Source organism: Oxyura jamaicensis, chromosome 3 (assembly GCF_011077185.1).
Source record: "Oxyura jamaicensis isolate SHBP4307 breed ruddy duck chromosome 3, BPBGC_Ojam_1.0, whole genome shotgun sequence".
In the NCBI taxonomy this organism is placed as follows: domain Eukaryota; kingdom Metazoa; phylum Chordata; class Aves; order Anseriformes; family Anatidae; genus Oxyura; species Oxyura jamaicensis.
In genome coordinates, this window is record NC_048895.1 from 14,148,848 (window position 1) to 14,167,574 (window position 18,727).

At 37.9% G+C, this 18,727-nt stretch overlaps 1 protein-coding gene across 1 annotated transcript in view; it reads right to left on the bottom strand.

Annotated features, from left to right (window-relative positions):
• Positions 1-1,805: 1,805 nt before the first annotated feature.
• HNRNPLL (heterogeneous nuclear ribonucleoprotein L like) overlaps positions 1,806-18,727 on the bottom strand; it is a 29,794-nt gene continuing 12,872 nt past the window's right edge. Inside the window, exons 4-13 of the mRNA XM_035321268.1 lie at positions 17,131-17,216; positions 14,671-14,767; positions 14,509-14,581; positions 10,497-10,568; positions 8,882-9,099; positions 8,595-8,716; positions 7,978-8,179; positions 7,027-7,084; positions 6,811-6,909; positions 1,806-5,207 (exon numbers count right to left, since the gene is read on the bottom strand). Coding sequence (XP_035177159.1) covers positions 5,152-5,207; positions 6,811-6,909; positions 7,027-7,084; positions 7,978-8,179; positions 8,595-8,716; positions 8,882-9,099; positions 10,497-10,568; positions 14,509-14,581; positions 14,671-14,767; positions 17,131-17,216 — 1,083 coding nt within the window. The 3' untranslated portion in view covers positions 1,806-5,151. The remainder of the gene's footprint in view (positions 5,208-6,810; positions 6,910-7,026; positions 7,085-7,977; positions 8,180-8,594; positions 8,717-8,881; positions 9,100-10,496; positions 10,569-14,508; positions 14,582-14,670; positions 14,768-17,130; positions 17,217-18,727) is intronic.

Sequence of the window (18,727 nt, forward strand, 5' to 3'; positions counted from 1 at the left end):
GCTCTAGCCCAGGGAGCTGGCAGTGAAAGGCCAGCACAGGAAGGCTTGGCATAGGACAGACACCAAGGCTTTTTGAATGCAAGAAAAGGGACTGAAGTTATTTCCCTTAGAGGAACACAGCCAAAGCACTACTAATCTGGCTATGCTAGGTTCCTCCACATCCTGTGGGAATCACAGTCCATGGTGAAAGAAACCTTTCATTTTTAACGGGGAAAGAGCATTATGCATTAGGAGACTTACAAGCACACAGTATTTCTGTTTCATTAACTTGATTATACAACTGTCTAGGAATGGAAGCTCTTTACCTTTTACAAATCAGCTGCCGAACTTGGGTCCCACATCCCACTCCTGAGCAGCTATTTGTTTCAGCTTACCTTCATCTCAGACTTTGTCCCCTGCCAGCTTTAGCAAAGAACCTGAATGGCACGCCAGAAATAATACCTTGCCACGTGAACACATCTGATCAGCCCTCTCCACAAGTGCCAGTTTTAATGGTGCAACTGAGAACAAGGCATTATTTTACTAGCGACCTGGTATGTCTAGGGTGAAACAGGTGAGGTGAAAAAAAAAAAAAGAAAGCAAATCCCTTGGTTTACAGATGACGAATGACACCAAGAATTGACACCAAGAATTTCTCAGCTCAGGCTTCCTTTGTGAATATTAGCATTTTTCACAGTCCAGTTGACTTCCAGACAACTTATTATGGAAGCAGAGGTGGGCTGGGACGAGGGTAGATTAGTTTAAAACACGTGGTCTTAACAATTAAGAGGAAAAAAATGGCATAAACTAGAAGAAATGAAGGAAGTGCAAATAACCTCACTTCTAAGACAGGATGGCCCTTGGACACATCCAAGCACTTAATCTTGCTGCAGTTTAACATCCACCTCTCATCCTTGCCAGCACCCAAACCAGGACACAAATGCAGGTCCAGTGAACTGTGCTCACCCCTTGCTCCTTTGTGCCTCCTTTCCAGGGGTCTCACAGCAGCTCTTGTCCTTTGCTTAGACTGGATTGTCCACACACTCTTGAATTCCATGACAAACCAGGTGAGACAGTTTACTTCTAGCATGCTTTTATTCAGTGAGGCCTTTCTCAGTCTTGGAACAATGCAACCTACAACATAGAACAGTATTGGCAGCGAACCAACACACCTGAAGCACCCTGTGGAGCACCAGACTGCAGTGGTGATGTTATTTTTTTCCTTTCTTTGGGACTGTTAGTACCAGGGGATCTAAATCAAGATTTGTTTTAGTTTAAGGCTGACAGATTTTTGCATTTAGCCACATATACAGAGGGCAGTATCAGCTCCTCTGTGACAGCATGCCATGGTTTGGTCAGAGCATCAGCCACAACAGCTGCAATATGTAATTACTGCAAGGCAAATCTTACAGCAGGACACTCCTAACATACCTTTGAGATTCCAGATCTGTGAAGGTGGAAGCCTCCCAGCTTCAGCATAGCTGCATCTAGTTTAAGGTCAATAATCAGAAGAATTATATTTTCTGCATCAAGAACGCTTCACCGAAAGTGGAGCCCATAACCAGGTTTTATTTTCCCATGCCTTCTTGCACACTATTTCTAGACAAGGCCATGCCAATGCAAACAAGATTATTTTTAATACCACCTCTGTAATTGCCAAAAGGGAATAAACCAACAGATTGGGTAGACATAAAAAGCTGGAGTGTCCAAAAATACCCAAGTAGCTACCGATGTAAGAATACAAGGTATTTTCAAAAGAACACTCAAGAAAATCCAAAAGATATTTAAACACATCCCAGAAGCGGAAAAAGAAATGAGCAAGTGTGTTTGTGTTCTCAGACTCCAATGTATTATTTAAAAGAAGAGACTGAATGTCTCCTGCTAAGACATCATAATATTCAAACAAATTCAAGTTCTGTTCACAAGGAAACACACAGCAGGAAAAGGAGCAAGTTGCATTTAATTACAATAGAGGGTTTCAGCCAGTTACAAGCCAGCTTACCCCAAACATCCCCTGCTAAAAGACAGAATTAGCAACATCACATTAAGTTGTATCATTCCTTTCATGAAGTAAAACACCCGAACGTTTCCTGAATGGTTTCTTTGAAATCTTTTCTCATATCACCCTAGTGATACACTCCATCTTGCTGTGGTGGTATAGAAAGTCAAAAAGCAACTCTTCCCAATTCTTGCATGTAAGGGGAAATAAGTACAAAGAAAGATTAGAGTATCGTGAGAGAAGATTAACAGATCTCCACCTCAATGTATCATTTACTTCCAATGAAAGGTGATCAATTAGAAAAAATAACCTTTTTTTTTTTTTTTAAACAGTGGAACAGATGTGAATATATTACATCGTGAATGCAAGCTGCTTGCAAGCAAGAAATATGCATAGCAGTGTTCACTATTTTGCATATATGGCTTATGCAAAAGGGACAAAAAAAACTGCATTGAGAGACCTTAGTACTTTAATTTTAATCTAACAAATACAGTAAGTGGTAGGCTGCCAAATTACACACAAACGTCACTCCCCTTGGAGCAACTCTTTACCTGCCCACTGCTTTGGCTCTATTCTAAAGAGCAAGATTACAGGTGAACACAGACCTCAATTTCAGAAGGAGGAGACCAACCTCATTCCTCCCTGAGGACAGCTATCTATCCTTGTGGGCCCAGGAAATGACATTATTTTCTTTTTACAGCCAGAGACCAGCAAGGAATTTTTCATGTTCTCAACTTTTACGTGAAGAAGATGATTATTTTATGTAGGAAGAAGGTTAAACAATTTCTCAGTCTCTGCTCTTTTCTTCCCCGCATGGCACAGGCTACTCATTTTGCAAAACAGGGACTTCCAGCTGGTATCACACGTCCTCTCAGATACACCAAGAATGAGTCTGTTTTCAGTTTGATCTGAGCAGCCACAGGAAAGACGCTGTTCACCTGAGCATCTTAGGCACTGAATGCTGTGATCCACTGAGGATACAGAAACATTAAAGTGCTTTTTTTTATTTTTCTTTTTTAAACCTGAATGCTCTTAGGGTCACATCCTACATCCCAAACTGGACCAACAGATAACATACTATTTTTAATGCTTAACTTTAAACCACTTGACTTCTGAAACAACATTAATACAAATAGCAATGCAAGTTATGACAGAAGAAACGGGTTTCCACAGAACATTCAAGGTGATGGAAGAGAAATGAATGACTGGGAGAGACTTTTCACAATTAAACCACTAGGCAGCACAGAACACTAGTACCCAGCACTATTGGCAAGTAGCTGGCTATGGCACATGGCCTTCCAGGCTAGAGTTCTCTGGAAGCAGTTTCACTAAGGCTGAAAAGAGCACTAGCAGTGCCACTAGAATGCAAGTCTGTTTGCCATCTTCCAGACTAGTGTCCAGTATTATTCCAAACCTTATGCAGGAAGAGTTGCCAAAGAGTAGCAGTCCTTCAGTTCCCAGTTCAGGTGTATTAGAAGCCTGCTTTGAACTCCTGAAATACTCATTACCTGGAACATGAATAAAATGGAGGCAGACAGGATGAAAATGAATCATAGGTGATGGGAAAACCTGAAGAACAGCTGACATTTCCCTGGTATCATTACACGTATTTGCCTTGAAATTAAAAACAGGGAAAATCTAGTCTGTATTTAAAAACATGTGCAATGCCCACAGTCTGTAAACATACTGCAACATACTTTCTCAAGGACAAGCATACTGCACTAATATAATTTTGCATAAAGGATGGATACTGATAAAATCCATAAAGACAGAATGAAGGACTTGTGTGATAAAAGAAAACACCTGATCAGATTATTTTGATCACTAAGAGCGGAACTAAAAGAGGCACTAAACACTTTGCTGCAAATTCAGAAAGGGGAACAAGCACAAGGCCTGGGACAAGAGCTCCCAGGCTTCCTGCTTGGATTCCTATTTCTGGGGGCTGGGCCCAAACAAGATGCAACTTCAGTTCTAGAAGAGAGAACTGAGGTGCCGAAGTACTGGGACACAAATAAATCATCTTCCCCAAAGTGAAAGATTTCTTATCTCAATGGTTTCACATCACGTGATTAGGGTTATATTATCTGAACCCCACAGAGACAACCTCAGTTTAAGTGAGAGACAAGTTAAGTCTATTCACCCTATGAATCCATCCATCATCATAACAAAAGTGTAAGATAAATCAGACAAAAGCAAACATTGATAGAAGAATCCGGTGTAAATGAAATCAACAATCCAGGTATGGTGGGGCTTGCTTTTTGTTTTAACTTTTTCCACCACCTTGATCTCTATTGTGAATAATCTTCTGTTCTCATATATCCAACTTTTACCATTTAATAAGTCATAATAACTACTTAAAAAAATTCAAAAAGGATATGTTAAACACCAAGATTTAAATTTAAGTTATGGAAAATGAGGATGAACACACTGATACAAGCTTGCAATTTTAATTTTAAAAAGGCCCCTATGGTGGGACTAGCTATAGATGCCATCATGCTAATGCAAACTGAAAATAGTTTTTTTTAAAAAAACACTATAAATAAGTATGAATTCACACCATACACATGTACAATTAATAATTCTCTATATTAGCTTTGTCTGAACTATAAATCAAGTAAGTCTACACTACTAAAAATTCAGTATGTGCAACATTAACCTGATTAAAGCGCTTTATAAATACAAGCTTTTTAGAATTGCAACATACTTCACCACTTAACATACTGAAAAACAAGTTCTACGTTTAAAATTCTGATGTAACAGTTCTCTTTGCCAATTAAGACTACAAATGGAAAAATACTTGCTAATCTTTAACATCATCGAAAACGCAAATATATTTCAATTTTGGAAGAAAACAATGGACATTTTAAGGTCTGAATGGTACACCGCCTTGTTTACGCTACTGGTGTTTCTTTAGAGATCTGAAGATACTACACTAATGAAAGACAGACTTTGTAGTAAGCTTACAACATGTATTTCTTAGAGGCAAAAAGAAAAAAAATCTGTTTAGTATTTTATGAAGGAACATCCATTTATTATAAAACAAGATAAAAGATATTAGAATTAAGTCGAAACAAGGCAACATTAGAGCAACCACTTTAGAGCTTTGTGAACGAAGTGTAGTTTCAAACTTGCAAATCAAGGTGAATGCAGCTCTTAACATGCAGTCCTCTTCTCTATAAATGCGATGAAGTAGAGAAGCAAAGCTTCAAGGTATAAGGGTTAGAGCCATCTGTCAGGAAACAACATGGAACACGCTCAGTGAAGTGCCCTGTGTATGGCTCTCCCGCTGATCAAGGAAATCACCTTGCATAATCTGACACGTTTACCACTTCTGTGGACTTAATGCTTCCCCCCAAACCCTCAACAGCCAGCAGACACCAGATGACCTGTAAGCAGGTGTTCTTTATAGTTTACCAGCATTTTTTAGACATAAAAGCAAAGTGATGAGGCTGATCACAGGGAATGCAGACAGAATTCCAAATATCGTACTATACACAAGGCAGACTTTTCCATTATTGCTGTTTGCCTTCCCCTCTGAGCTATTTACAAGAGTAGTATTCAACAGACAATTTCAAAGGCAAATTGAATAAATATTTAACAAAGTCAGGATTTAGAATGTGGCATTTCCATAGAGAGAGAAGAACGGTAGGACACCCAGGACTTCCCAGAAAGCCAAGCATAAGATAATTTCCCTTTACTTGAAAAGGCTGCCAAGACCCAAAGCCAGCACACACTTGGTACTCTCAGGTCATGGAAGATGCATCACCCAACCTTATTACAATAAGTCTTAACAAATAGTCCTTATTTTAAAATACCGTCTTTTCCAGCAATAGCTGTATGTGATTACACATTAGGGTTTGCTTTTTTTATGTTGAAAGAGTAATTTCTTTTGTTGTCTAACATGACTCCAAGCTGAGAGATAAATGTGAAGTTGTGAACAGTATGTTATCAAGAGTATCTTAAGGAAAATTGCTGACCCCAAAATAACTTTATCCCGTTATTGAGGAGGTGCACAAAGGTTGGGGAGATAGGAAAGAGTTAAGCTAGTAAAACTTGCCAGGCAGAGACAAATTCTTAACAGCCTGGAGAAAGTACCTTAAAATAATGTTAGGCACCAAGCTGGATTCAAAGTTATGTTGGTGAACACCTGGAATAATTCCACTTACTCCGGTAAACTGTCTTAACTGTCCAATGCAGATCTGTCCCACTGTGCATTTAATTAGCAGGTGAACTCCCTCGCCATTCTTACTAGTTTGGCCTCCTTCTTATTTAGTTTGGCCTCCAAGTTTCCGATTTGAAAGAGAACCCATTACAGGAGCACTGAACTCACAGCACTAAGCTGTGCAACTTCCAAGAATCTTCTACCCAAAGGTATTGCAAATTTCTCTGCACTTATTGAGAAAGATACAAAAAAGCTTTGATAAGTCACTGTATGTTGGGTTTGATTCTGATGACAGTGGACTTTAAGCAGTAGTTTTTCTGCCTTCCTTTTTGTGGCACAAAATGTTTTTTTCCCCCCTCCAACTTTCTGTAACTTCAAAGTTGCAGAACATGCTTAGAGTTCTACAGGTTGACTCAAAAGCTAGGAAAAATTAGTGCCATTTAGACAGAACCTAAACTACAGAGGACTATATACATTGTACTAGATATGTTTGTATACCGTTATATATATATATATATATACATGTACACACACGCATAAAACATAAATATAATTTAAGTAACATCATTTCTAGCTGCAGACTGAGCTGCTGAAGCTTTACTTTATACAATGACAATATCAACATGAAAGAAAAAAAGTGATAGCAGTAAGATAGGTAAAACTGACTTACTTGGGACTCTTATCTGGTAGTGATTAAGTACAGTGAGAGCTTCAACTGCATCTGTCTTACATTCCCATTCCAACAGACCAGAGAGTGTTTTGGCAGAGGCTGTCAAAATAAGAAACAAAAGTGAGGAAGGAGGATCAATAACCTCTTCCTGACAGTGCATGCTCTCATAACAACTAGAACTCAAATAAGCCCTCGAATAGGTCCAAGTTTACTTACGTTTTGGGTCAAACACTTTGTATTTAATAAAGCTGAGAACTTCATGATCCTCACATAGCTGTCACAAAAATAAAATAAGATGTAAAACCCCAGCAAAAATGCACATAAACACATGAGCAAAAATCCTAAGTTCCTGGAAGATACACAGAAAGGGAAATACTGACTCTTTATGAGAACTTCCAAGACTTTATGGCAAATAAATATGCAACAATCTTGTTTAGATTGGTAACCCTTTAGAAAACCATTCTATAGTCTACAAAACAAGGTTTCTGTATCTGTGTTTTCCCAAACATTTTATAGGAATGTTTTTTAGAATAAAGGTATCACTACCACCTCAAGTATACATTTAAAAAACAAGTTGTTTTTGACATTTCCACTTTAATACAGTAGCTCAGAAGTTGTACATGCAAGCATATCTCTCGTGAACCAGAATTAAATTTCAAGATAAAGTTTGAGGCACAAAATAACAAAAATCACTGAACTAAAAAAGAATTACCACTGACTCCACTTCAGAGGCCCATTATTATGTATTTTAAGCATCCAGTGTTTATTTAGGATGCAACTGTGCAAACCATTCCATGTGCAAGCTTTTCTCCATTCCAAAACATCCTAGTAGTCATCAGAATAACCATCTCAGGGAGTCAGTAAACCTTTGTGGACTGCAGTCTTAATTTTCACTACATTTGGCTTTCTTTAACAAGTTCTTTTCTCGCCCTCCACAAAAAAAATTAGTTCCACGATCTCGTTTCTCACTTTAAAAAGAGAATAATGCCAGAATAGTAAAAATATAGTGACTTCTATAGAGAGAGGCTACAAAGCTATTTTAAGAACTAATTATCTCCCAGTTGCTCTCCCCAAACTATCCCAGTTATTTCATTTTAAAAGTAGCACACCATAAAGCTAGGATAAGGCCCCCAAGCACTACTTGTCACAGTCATTGCAACTGCCTACCTTCACAAACGTTTCTTCAGTTACGCACAGGGGAACATTATAATAATGCAGCACACAAGAGGGTGGTTGGATGATGTTTTTAGATGCTTGGCCAGCACTGGTGAAACGATTATTCTTACTCATTGCAAAATCTTTGTAACTACTCGTGCCATCCTCCAGTTCAAATATCTGGCTTGGAACTACTGAATGCTGCTTGGAAACACTGGGATTTAAGGATATATAGTAAAAGATTTTCAAACAATCAAGACTTGCATACTTCGCACACAGATTGATCTAGCCAGAAGAGAGCTGACATTTCTTTACAACAATTTGAAATAGAAGAACAAGACAAGTTGGATTTGATACTTTCCTCAATAACTGTAGAAAGGGTGGATAAGACACATTAGTCAATACAGCTTATTAACAACCAATCCATTAGCACCTAAATACCCCATTAGTATGAGTTTGCACTGAAATTGACAGCTGTCAAATTCACAAAAATATGCTGGAGTAAAAAAATAGTTGTAAATTGGAAATCATACCTCTAACAATGATAAAAGAACAACGGAATACCCTGTCTTTGCAACCTCATTACATCTGCCCACTCTCAGACCATTAATATTATAAAACATATTTACCAGACATTAAGTCTCTTTCCAAATAACTTGACATTGTTGAGATGTGTGACAGCTCTTTCTACAGCATACTCATCACCCATTTCAACCAGTGCTGTGCCTGGAATTGTCTTCATAAATTTCACCTAAGATAAATAAGGAAAAAAAAAAAGTGACATTGCAATGAACAGCCCCAGTTAAGAATTTTACACACTGTCAGGAAATATTTTTAGACCGTCCCAGCCAGGCTTTCTCCAAAACAACTAAATCTACTGCAGTAGCTTCAAAGCTTCCACCAAATTATGCCTTACCTTCTCAATGTTTCCATACAAGCAGAACAGGTTGAAGACCCTTGAACAGTTCATCTTTAGCTGATGCAATCCACTAACCATGACAACTGAACCAGAAGGATTTCCACCGTGCATGTATGAGGAGGATGCCTGGGGCAATGGATAAGCAACAAGTTCTGGAGTGTCTCGAGATCCCATTCGGTAGCGGCTTGGTAATGGCAACAAGGGACCATGTGACCCTAAGGAGATGAAACATCATGTTATCAGATGGTTTGAAACAAGTTTCACTACTTAATCATGCATTAAATCCCACGTACATAATGCATAATTAAAATGAGCAGGGGAAAAAAAAGTTTATCGTGGTTTCCACTTATGTTTTTTCCAATTTAAAATAAAAAATAAACCTCTTCTATCTCCCTTAATATTCTACATCTATTCTTGTATCACCAGATAACAAGGGAAGAGCTGTTTCACGGTATTGTTTTTATATAGAAATGGAAAAAAAAGATATTTCAGTAATTATTTAAATGATAGCTTGAATTACAGGATATATTCCTTCAAAATCATCAGTTTTACAGCCAGTACTAATACAAAATGAAGATGATTTAATTTCCACTACTGGTAAAGTGACAGGTATCGCTTTTTTCTTTTTAAATGAAGAGATGTTACTAGTATGCAATTTTTCTTGTTTACAAAAAACATCAGTTTTAGACACAGGAGAGGATCCCTGTTCTTCTGAGACAATAAATATTGTGAAATTCACATAAGCTGAGTATAAAAGGGACCTTTTGCCTTTTTTTTCCCCCCTCAGCAAAAAGCAGTAATGAGGAGAAGAAAGCAGGATAGGAGGAGAAAGCCACGTTACTTAAAATGGAAGCGTGCATCAGAAGAATGAAAAAAAGAAGGCCAGTGAACACAAGGCAGAACTCAAATTCTGGGGATTTGAGGAGCCTTTGGAAGCAGTAGATAGAAGGTCAACACACATGGTGAAATAATACATTTGAAAAGAAAGATGCAAGACAAATCACATTGTATCTCACAGTTAAGACAGAAAATAATTGGAATAGTCATATCTAAACCCAGACATTAGTTTCTCAACCCTCAGGTCTTGATCCAAATCATGAAAATAATGGCAGATCTTCACTTCAGATAGCACGGGTAATAACTGCATCCCTTTATAGAATTAATTCCAAAATATCATTCTTAAGTAGTCACATGGCTATACCTTTTCAGAACAAGTTACTTCTTTGCACGCAAAGATATCACAGAGCTCTTGGTTGCATGAAACCATTGATAAAGCTACGCTGCCATTTTCTAGAAGAAAACAGCTTTCCCAGTGGTGATATTATTTTCAATCCACTGCTAGAGTGATGGCAATTGAGATAAAACATTCTTCAAACAAATGTATTTGTAGAGCCGGATGCTCTCCATAGAAGGAAGAATTATGGCAACAAAGACTCTATAGATTTGAGTCCATCACTTGCATTTTTAGACCATGGACTGACAGCACCACATGTATAGAACAACAGGGAACTACTCACGCTGTAGAAGTCCACAGTTATGCACTGATTGAGTATTTGGGATTCCACATAACACGTACAGAAATCAAAACCACCTGTCATGCTACGTTACTTACCATAACCATCATGTCTAAATGACGATGGGTGCTCTCCCAAAATAGCTTGCCTCTGGCGGCCCTTCCCTCTGTCTAACATATGGGAAGGGAAAGGAAACAGTTTACTATGGACAAGTATGCACATGATGTCTCCAGTTTTAAGACACAAAGCTTCTAGTTAAGAAGCAAAAATGAAATTTGAGTCCTTGTTAATTTTAAGCAATTTCTCATTCATTATACATCTAAAACCACAAGGTATAGCCCTGGGACACCAAAATTAAAAGACTGTCATTTGCATAACAAATTCCACTTAAGCTGATTGGGGGCAGTGGCCAATGAGGAGATGCAGACATTTAAATACTAAGGAAATACCCAATAGTTTTCCTAAACAGGCATCACACATTAGTATAGATAACACCATACAGCAGGATTTACCTATGTGTCTCTTAAAACAAATTTGAAATGCAGTACTTTTGAAAGACAGTACCTGAATCATAATATTAGCTTCAACAGCAACACATTTTCAAAGTGGGCTTCTTTCAAGAAGTTTCAGCATAAGCCAACAACAACCTGTATTACATGGTTTCATAATCAGTAAACAGAGAGCATTACATACGTGTACATTTATATTTACAGAACACCTACTGACTTATGGGCGTGCTGAAAGGATTGTACATTATTGCATTATCAGCAGCACATAACAGGTCAACTGAAGAGAAACATTACTGAATAATGCGCTTAACCAATGGTCAATCCTTTAAGAAAACCCAGTTCTCTATGTCATAAAGTTAAGCAAGGGGTCTACATTACTGGAGGAAAGCAGTGCGTTGCAGTCAAAGCTGTATTTTCTAATCAGATACACACTCCACGGCAAAGAAAGACGTATTTCCAGACTTCTTTGTGGAAAGCATGGGGCAAGGTATTTTTCAGCTTCAGATAGTTCCCAGGAAATTTAAGGGTAACTGCTGAAAATGACAATCCCAGCCCAATGCAGCTAGAGCTACTTCCCTCTAAGAACAAAAAATATTCGTGATACACAACACAACAGTGGGAGATGAAAACACGCCCTTTCTGCTTAGGATTTCAAGAACAGGTTCCAAATCAGACATTTACTTTGGCAATAAAGATTGAAGAGAGAACAATGCTGACTGCCTTTGCCCATACAGAGCAAGGATTATTTTGGTCGTTATGCTTTTCCATTCCTTTTTCTGGTCATAGCTCTGTTGCTCTTAGCTCTGGAAAACAATTGGGCAGTCATATCAAATATTTTTAGCATTTAAAATGTATCTAGTAAACATCTTCCAGAAAATCAATTTCATCATTCCAGTCTGTGGAAGCTAAATCCTTTGAAAGTGTACACAGTAATAAGTGAAGGACTGTAGTTTCCAAATGAAAAATTCCAGCAGATCATAGTTTGACAAATATTTCCTCCTGGTGGTGGAGTAGTCTACTACCCATTCCTTTCCCCCGGCTTGTTCCTTCCTTGAACTAACTCTATCGTGCCAGTAGAAATATTTGTGCAAACAGGCAATGGAACATGAGAAATGATCTGTGTTAAAAATACAGATTCTTTTCATTCAAAATTTACATTTTTTGTTGTTGTTGTTTCTGTTTTTTAAATCAGGTCCTTGAGTTGCTGAGTATCCTGTTACTACCACCAAAAAAAAAAAAATGTTCCAAACTACAGTTCAAACTCCCTGGCTAAAAGCCAGTAGAATACTAAAGGACAGGTGGATTTTTTTTTTTTGGTCCAGTGTAATGCATTATGGGCTCAGAGCCCCAGGCACTTGTTAGGAAGCTTTCTTAAGCACAGCAATACTCAGGGGAAGTAAGTCATTTGTTACCATAGAGAAAATAGTTCTTTAAAAAAATCATTAACAAAGCACATTTCCTCTGTGTCTTTTTTTTTTTTTTTTTGTTGGGTTTGGGTTTTTTTGGGGGGTGTGGGGGGTGTGAGGGACAGGGGAAAGGCACAGGGGGCACAGAATGAAATTCTGAAAGGATGTATTAGCATGCCTGTCTTCAGAATGAAATTCCTCTGGACTAAAATCTTGTTTGGTGAAGTCGGACTGCTACAGCTTGGGTCAGATTAAGTTCAAAACCTAAACAACACTGCTGCAAGAGCAAGTTGAAGCACGCATACCAGAACTCTCTCAAAACAAGTCCTGGATTACTTCATGGATGTAATTGCTCTAGACACCTGCTTTCCTTTCAGTGTGTTCATTCAACAGTTTACATTCTCATTTTCCAGACAAATGGATGTGGGCCACAGTAAATGAAAAATCATGCTACGTAATACAAATATAATCATTTTTCATGTATGTGCAGTAGAGTGATATACACCAAACAGAGAATGGCATTCAGAGTAACAAAAAGAAGGAAAACAAAAGAGTAGAGTGAGAGTTCTTGAGAAAGAACAAGCTATTCCTATCAAGTTTTTCATTTTCCACTGTTGTTTTGTTTTGTTTTTGTTTTTTTTTGCTTGGGGAACACTTAGTTCATACAGCCATATTTGCAGACCAATTACATAATGCAATTACATGCACCATATTACAAGTCACCCTCCCAACATCGCAATGATCAGAAGTTATGAGGGTCATATTAATCCTTCAGATGTTCATATCCAATCCTTCATGATTTTTTCTTGTTCTTGAGTTTCTTCAAAGTTGCTTTTTGAACTCAGGAAATTGAGAAAAAAATTACACCCTCATACATATAGTCATCATCTACAAGCTGCAACCAATACTGTAGCTCCCTTGTTAACTTTTTACAAGAACTTCATTCTGAAAATTCAAGCCCTATGTTTTGAGTTGTACAACAGTTTTACAAGCCCAGTGTCTCAGCAGAATTACTTTGAAAGCGCATGTCACTTGAGACAGCCAAAGCCCAGGCTCTCATATAGCCTTTGATAAGTAGATACTCTATCTTGGACACGTTGTCTTCACTTTTCTAACTTCACATTGCACACATTATTGTACATAAGTTACTTGACACTGCACTCAAGAATTACAGATTATTTTTAAATAAACGCTTTACAGGAGTCAGGCTACACAGCAGTTTGTCTTTACATATATACTCATAATTCCCACTGACATGAGTCAAGCTTTGGTAGTTTTTACAGCTGAGTACTTCAGAGACAGTATGCCTGTATCAATTATGAATCTCCCTGTTTTAATACTTAAATATAACTGAGGGGACCTATCAGATATTGCACTGCTCAGTTCCAACTATCTACGGATCAGGACTAGATTTCCCTACTACTAGACAATATTTACACTATTAAGACTGAATGCAACTCTCATATACAGCAAGTAATAAGATTACAATGTCAATGACATCAACAAGAGAGGTTCTTAGTTTTGGAGGCTCTCAATTTTTCCGTTTTAATTTTAAGGGAAATAAGACCATCATACATACAAACTTGAACAGAGTGGGTACAGTCTATCATGTTATTCATCCCATACAAATCTGAAGTACTGAAAAGTGTCCTCCTTTTAAAACTTGTGGTGGTGGTGCATGCAGTATGCAGACAAGGTGAATTGCAAGTCTGAGGTTTTTCAGAGGGTTTGATTTTTTGTTTTGGTTTGGTTTTGCTGATGCCGATGTGGTGCATGATGAAGTGTAGAGTCAGCCTGCTGAAGTCCTCTATCCTTCTTAATGCCTCGTCCAACATAGGGGAAAAGAGTCCTTTCGCAGGAGAAGCAGTGTGCAAGTTTGTAGTTTGTAAGGAATAGTCTGTACCAGGTTTCCTCTCCTCCAAAGAGAGAGAGCTGCTTGGAGAAATGCAAGTCCTTGAGAACTGCGAAGGTGCTTGCAGGTGTGGGCTCCTTGTTGAACTAAGTGGCTCAAGCACACGGCAGTAGGGGGCACTAGGGCTCAGGGTTAATTTCCTGGGTTACAGGTTGGCTTGTGAACACAGCCTTCAGCAGCACTGGCTCGCTTTGAAATGACTATTGCGATACAGCCTGACCACGTATAAAGGATTGTCATTAGTATAGTCATACATCTACAGCGATAACGTATGAAAACCTACCTCGTCGGCCCAGATACGGTTTAGTGTAGTCCCAACTATCGTTGTCGTTTCTAATGACATTAAGTCGAGTTGGCTGTTCAAATAAAGTAAAAGTGAAAAAGGTTAAGTCCCGAGTATAAATATTTTGCTAGCAAAAGTAAGAGGAGAAGGTCCAAGCATTACCCTTGCATATTCAATTTTTAGTGTACAGCATCCTGCATAGATATCTGCTCCATTGAGTGCTGCCTTTGCCTTCTGGGCACAAAAAACTGATTCAAACATGCACATCATGTTAAGGATTTTTTTCCCAAGGTGTCTCATCCATGTCCCTTTCTTCTGAAATAGATTTATTTTTGTAGCTTGCATACAGTTCACTATGGCCATACAAGAACTCTAAATGGACTTCAGTACAAAGTTACTACCAAATATACATGGGTTCAACTTGTGTTAAGCATCTGCTTTTAATACGTAAGCAACATATGATGAGAACATTCCTAAATAGACACTTCACTGTGGATTATACAGATGTAAATTTTGTTGAAGCTCTCAGTTTGTTATTTTGAAAAGGATACTCTGGTGGATTTAGTCAGAGGAGATAGAAGCTACCAGCTAGAGAATATTTGAACCACAACCAAAAGGGAAAAATCAAGCTGCATCATTGGGAAAGAGATGGGAATTTGTGGGTGAGAAGGCGTGACTTAGGACAATGCATCCCTTCTCACAGCTAGCAGCAGCTAGAGACATGTGGGTAGGAGTCTAATGAAGTCAGCAGTTCCTTTACAGTGAAAAGAATTGAGTATGCCCTTTTTAGCTTGTTAGCAAAAGGAAACAATCACAGAACCAAAAGGGATGCTCTGAATGAACCAACAGCCATCTTGCATCAACAATACAATAAGCAGATTGCTTTAAATCCAAGGCTCAAGGCAGATGCGCTTGCCAGGCTCCAACAAGCAGGTTATTTCATATCCTCTGCATACCCCAAGATTAGTTCTGTTACTATCAGAAATATGCACGTGAGCCTTGCCTCATGGAAATCCATGATCTCATACGTATTCAGCAACATACTGTACCAGAAACCCTGGACCCTGCAGCAGACTATTTTCTGCCATCACTTGATATAGTTACTCAAAATCTCACAAGTATTCTGTTTCAATGCCATGTCCCTTTTGTTTTTACTATATTCATACAGCCCAACTTCTTTCACTGTGACCTAAGCTCACAATGGATTTTTTTTTTTTTTAACTGGCTTGAGTTTGCCAAAGGTTTGAGTGAGAACAGTTAAGCTTCTCAAGCCTCTAGGAAGTTGCTGGGTACTGACTAGAACTGTAGGACTACATCTGCAAAAGTGATGGATACTGCAATTAGCATTGAAATTTGAGTAAATTTTGGAAAATTTCAGGCAAGTCTTGATTTGAAGCCTCGCCCACTCAACTGTTTATCTATACTGCTACCTATACTTTGCTTACATTTGCAAATATATATATTTTTTTTTAATAATTGCTGGTCATTTTTTGCTTTTAATAAAAGGCATGTTGCAGAATTTAATTTAAAGGGCAGAAATATGGTAGTTTCAGAACATGTGAAGCATCCTCCCCACAACTTCCCTAATCTTTCACAGAATAATCCCCCAACTATACAACAAGCCACCTAACCCAAACAATGCTGCTTGCCACAAACTTACCACACTATCATAGGAAGTCAAACTACTGTCTGTTAAGATGCATGGTTTAAGTCTTCTACACAGATAAACAGTCTTCTACACAGAGGAACAGCAATTAATTTGCTTTTATTAAACTTGGGACAATTCTTTTTGCCTGACAAATCATCAATACAGCCACTAACTAGTTAAGTCATTCACATATTACAGAAATGACCACTAATAAATGATCACTAAAATGGGCACCAATAAAGCCTGCCACAAGGGTAGTACCTGAAATCACAGAACAATACCTGAGATTTCTGTACAATTTTCTCCAAATAGCAGCTACAGAAATGGACAGTAATCAGTCTCTAGGAATAAGTCTTAGAGTTTTATAAACTAAGGCTTAATCATATCAGACTTTGGACTCTGCAAACCACAGTAACACATTAACAAGTCTGAACATTCATTCAATGTACAGCTTAATTCTACAAATACAGTAAACAGTAGGATAACAGAGCAGGGAATTTTCTCAACACATGATAAACTGGTTAAGAAGGCCTAAGCTAGTCTCATGCTTCATTAAAGTCAAAACAGTAAGACCAGCAGTATATATTAGAACTATTTCAGAAGTTTGAAGAAGTCAAACTACACACCTGCAATCCCTTACCCATTTGTTGAGAATCCATACAGCTAGAAGACACAAAACTTTTCTGCCTGATGAGTTGTCAAATCCATGGCATATTTCATGTGAACAGTTATTAACCTTAAGGTCACCTATAAACATGGTTATCGAGACCATTGTTGACACATCATGTTCCTATAATGATTACATGTGTAAGTGACACTTGGTCTTATACACATGAGAAATTACAATGTCTTGGGTATAAATTAAAGATTTGTCTCCAAATTACATAATATTTTTCTGTGATTGTCATGTTAAAGCCCCATATGCAGTTGAGAACCTGCAAGAAAAAAAAAAAATCACACTCAAAAAAGGATATTCAACCATAGCTTGTATTCCATTCCTCTTGAATATCACAATGCGCTGAACTTTCCCAACAGGGTTGCACACAGTATACAAGACATCCTAAAAAAGAAGAAAAAACTGTTTCAATTAGAGCTAAATTTCAAACAATTTATGTTCACAAAACATTTTCTTGTATTAGTGTGTAAATGACAAAAAGACAAGGCTTGTTAACTTTTCATTTACAATTTTCCCTATACAATTTATACTTTTACAATTTACATTTTTATAGGAGGGTGTTGCACAGGCAGTCAAATATCAAAAACAGGAAAAAACATAAACAAGAAGTACAAACATTACTTTAACAAGTATCTTAAATTAAGAGTGCTAAAATGCAATAACTGCATCCATGTTCCAAGCTGGTGCTGCCTTTGAATCACGTACTGTAATAGTTTCACCAAAGCAAACACAGATAAGATGGCACTGTAGTTACAGCACAGTTAATTTCTTAAAACCCTCACAGCTGATGTTTTGGTTTTGTTACTGTTGGGTTTTAATTGTCCATCTTCAGAAAAGTAACCTAGGGAAGTTCACACTACAAGCTTAAGGAGCTCACCAAAATGAGAATTTCAATCCTATTCACCTACATTAAAAGACACTAAGTAGTTGCTGTGTTTCTCCACTTCAGGTGGAGAAAAGATCTGAGAGAAAGCACTAGATTCATACAAACTCATTGTCAGAGCAATGCTTTCACAAGCATTTCTCTATATTAAAAAGAGCCAATAAAATTTGAGTCCATTTTCAGTGCAGCAGGGAAAACAAAGACTAAGGACAAAAACTTGCTTTACTCCTAACACCTCATAAGCCTGTATTGATCTGATGCACAGTACCTCAAACAACTATCCATTACAAACAATTCAGACATAATGGTACCAGAAACTAGACAAGCATGAATTTGGCCAAGAAAAATACATCTTTTTAATAGAGTGATTATACACCCATACTCAGAAATCTGAAGAATAGGCCTTGAGAAGCTAAGAAGGTTGGAACCATGGTTTCTTGAAACAACAGACCTGTTAGATCACGTTTAAAGATCTGAGAGCACTAAAGGTTTACTAGACAGCCAGTTTTGTAGTTAACCCTAGCAGGTGAAGGCACTGACATCTCAGTGAAAGACTCTACCACAATCCGTTTGTCCTTTCCTTTCTGTATATCCAAATGAAATTCATTCCAAGAATGTAGTGCACATCCCCAGGTTTATTTGGGGAACAAGAGAAAAGGGAGTAGGTATAGCATTTATTATCTTCTGCAAAATAAGATAGCAATTGTGAAGCAAAGGGCAGGGGAGCATGCTGAGCTTCTTAAAATTAAACACACACGCATAGAAAAAACAACAGAAAAAAGGGTGTCTTATTGCTGGCTGCAGTTGCAGTGGTATAACTCCTGGCTCATATAAAGTACTGTAAGCCTTAATATATGTGTGTATTGTCACATTAAAAAATAAAATAAATCTGTCCATGCTCAGGGGCCTTGCACCAGACACTCTAGTGACTGTTTGACACAGCTAAATGAAGCAAGTAAAGGAGATTGTCAAGCTTAGGTTTTTAAGACAACAGACAGACTTTTTTAGAAGG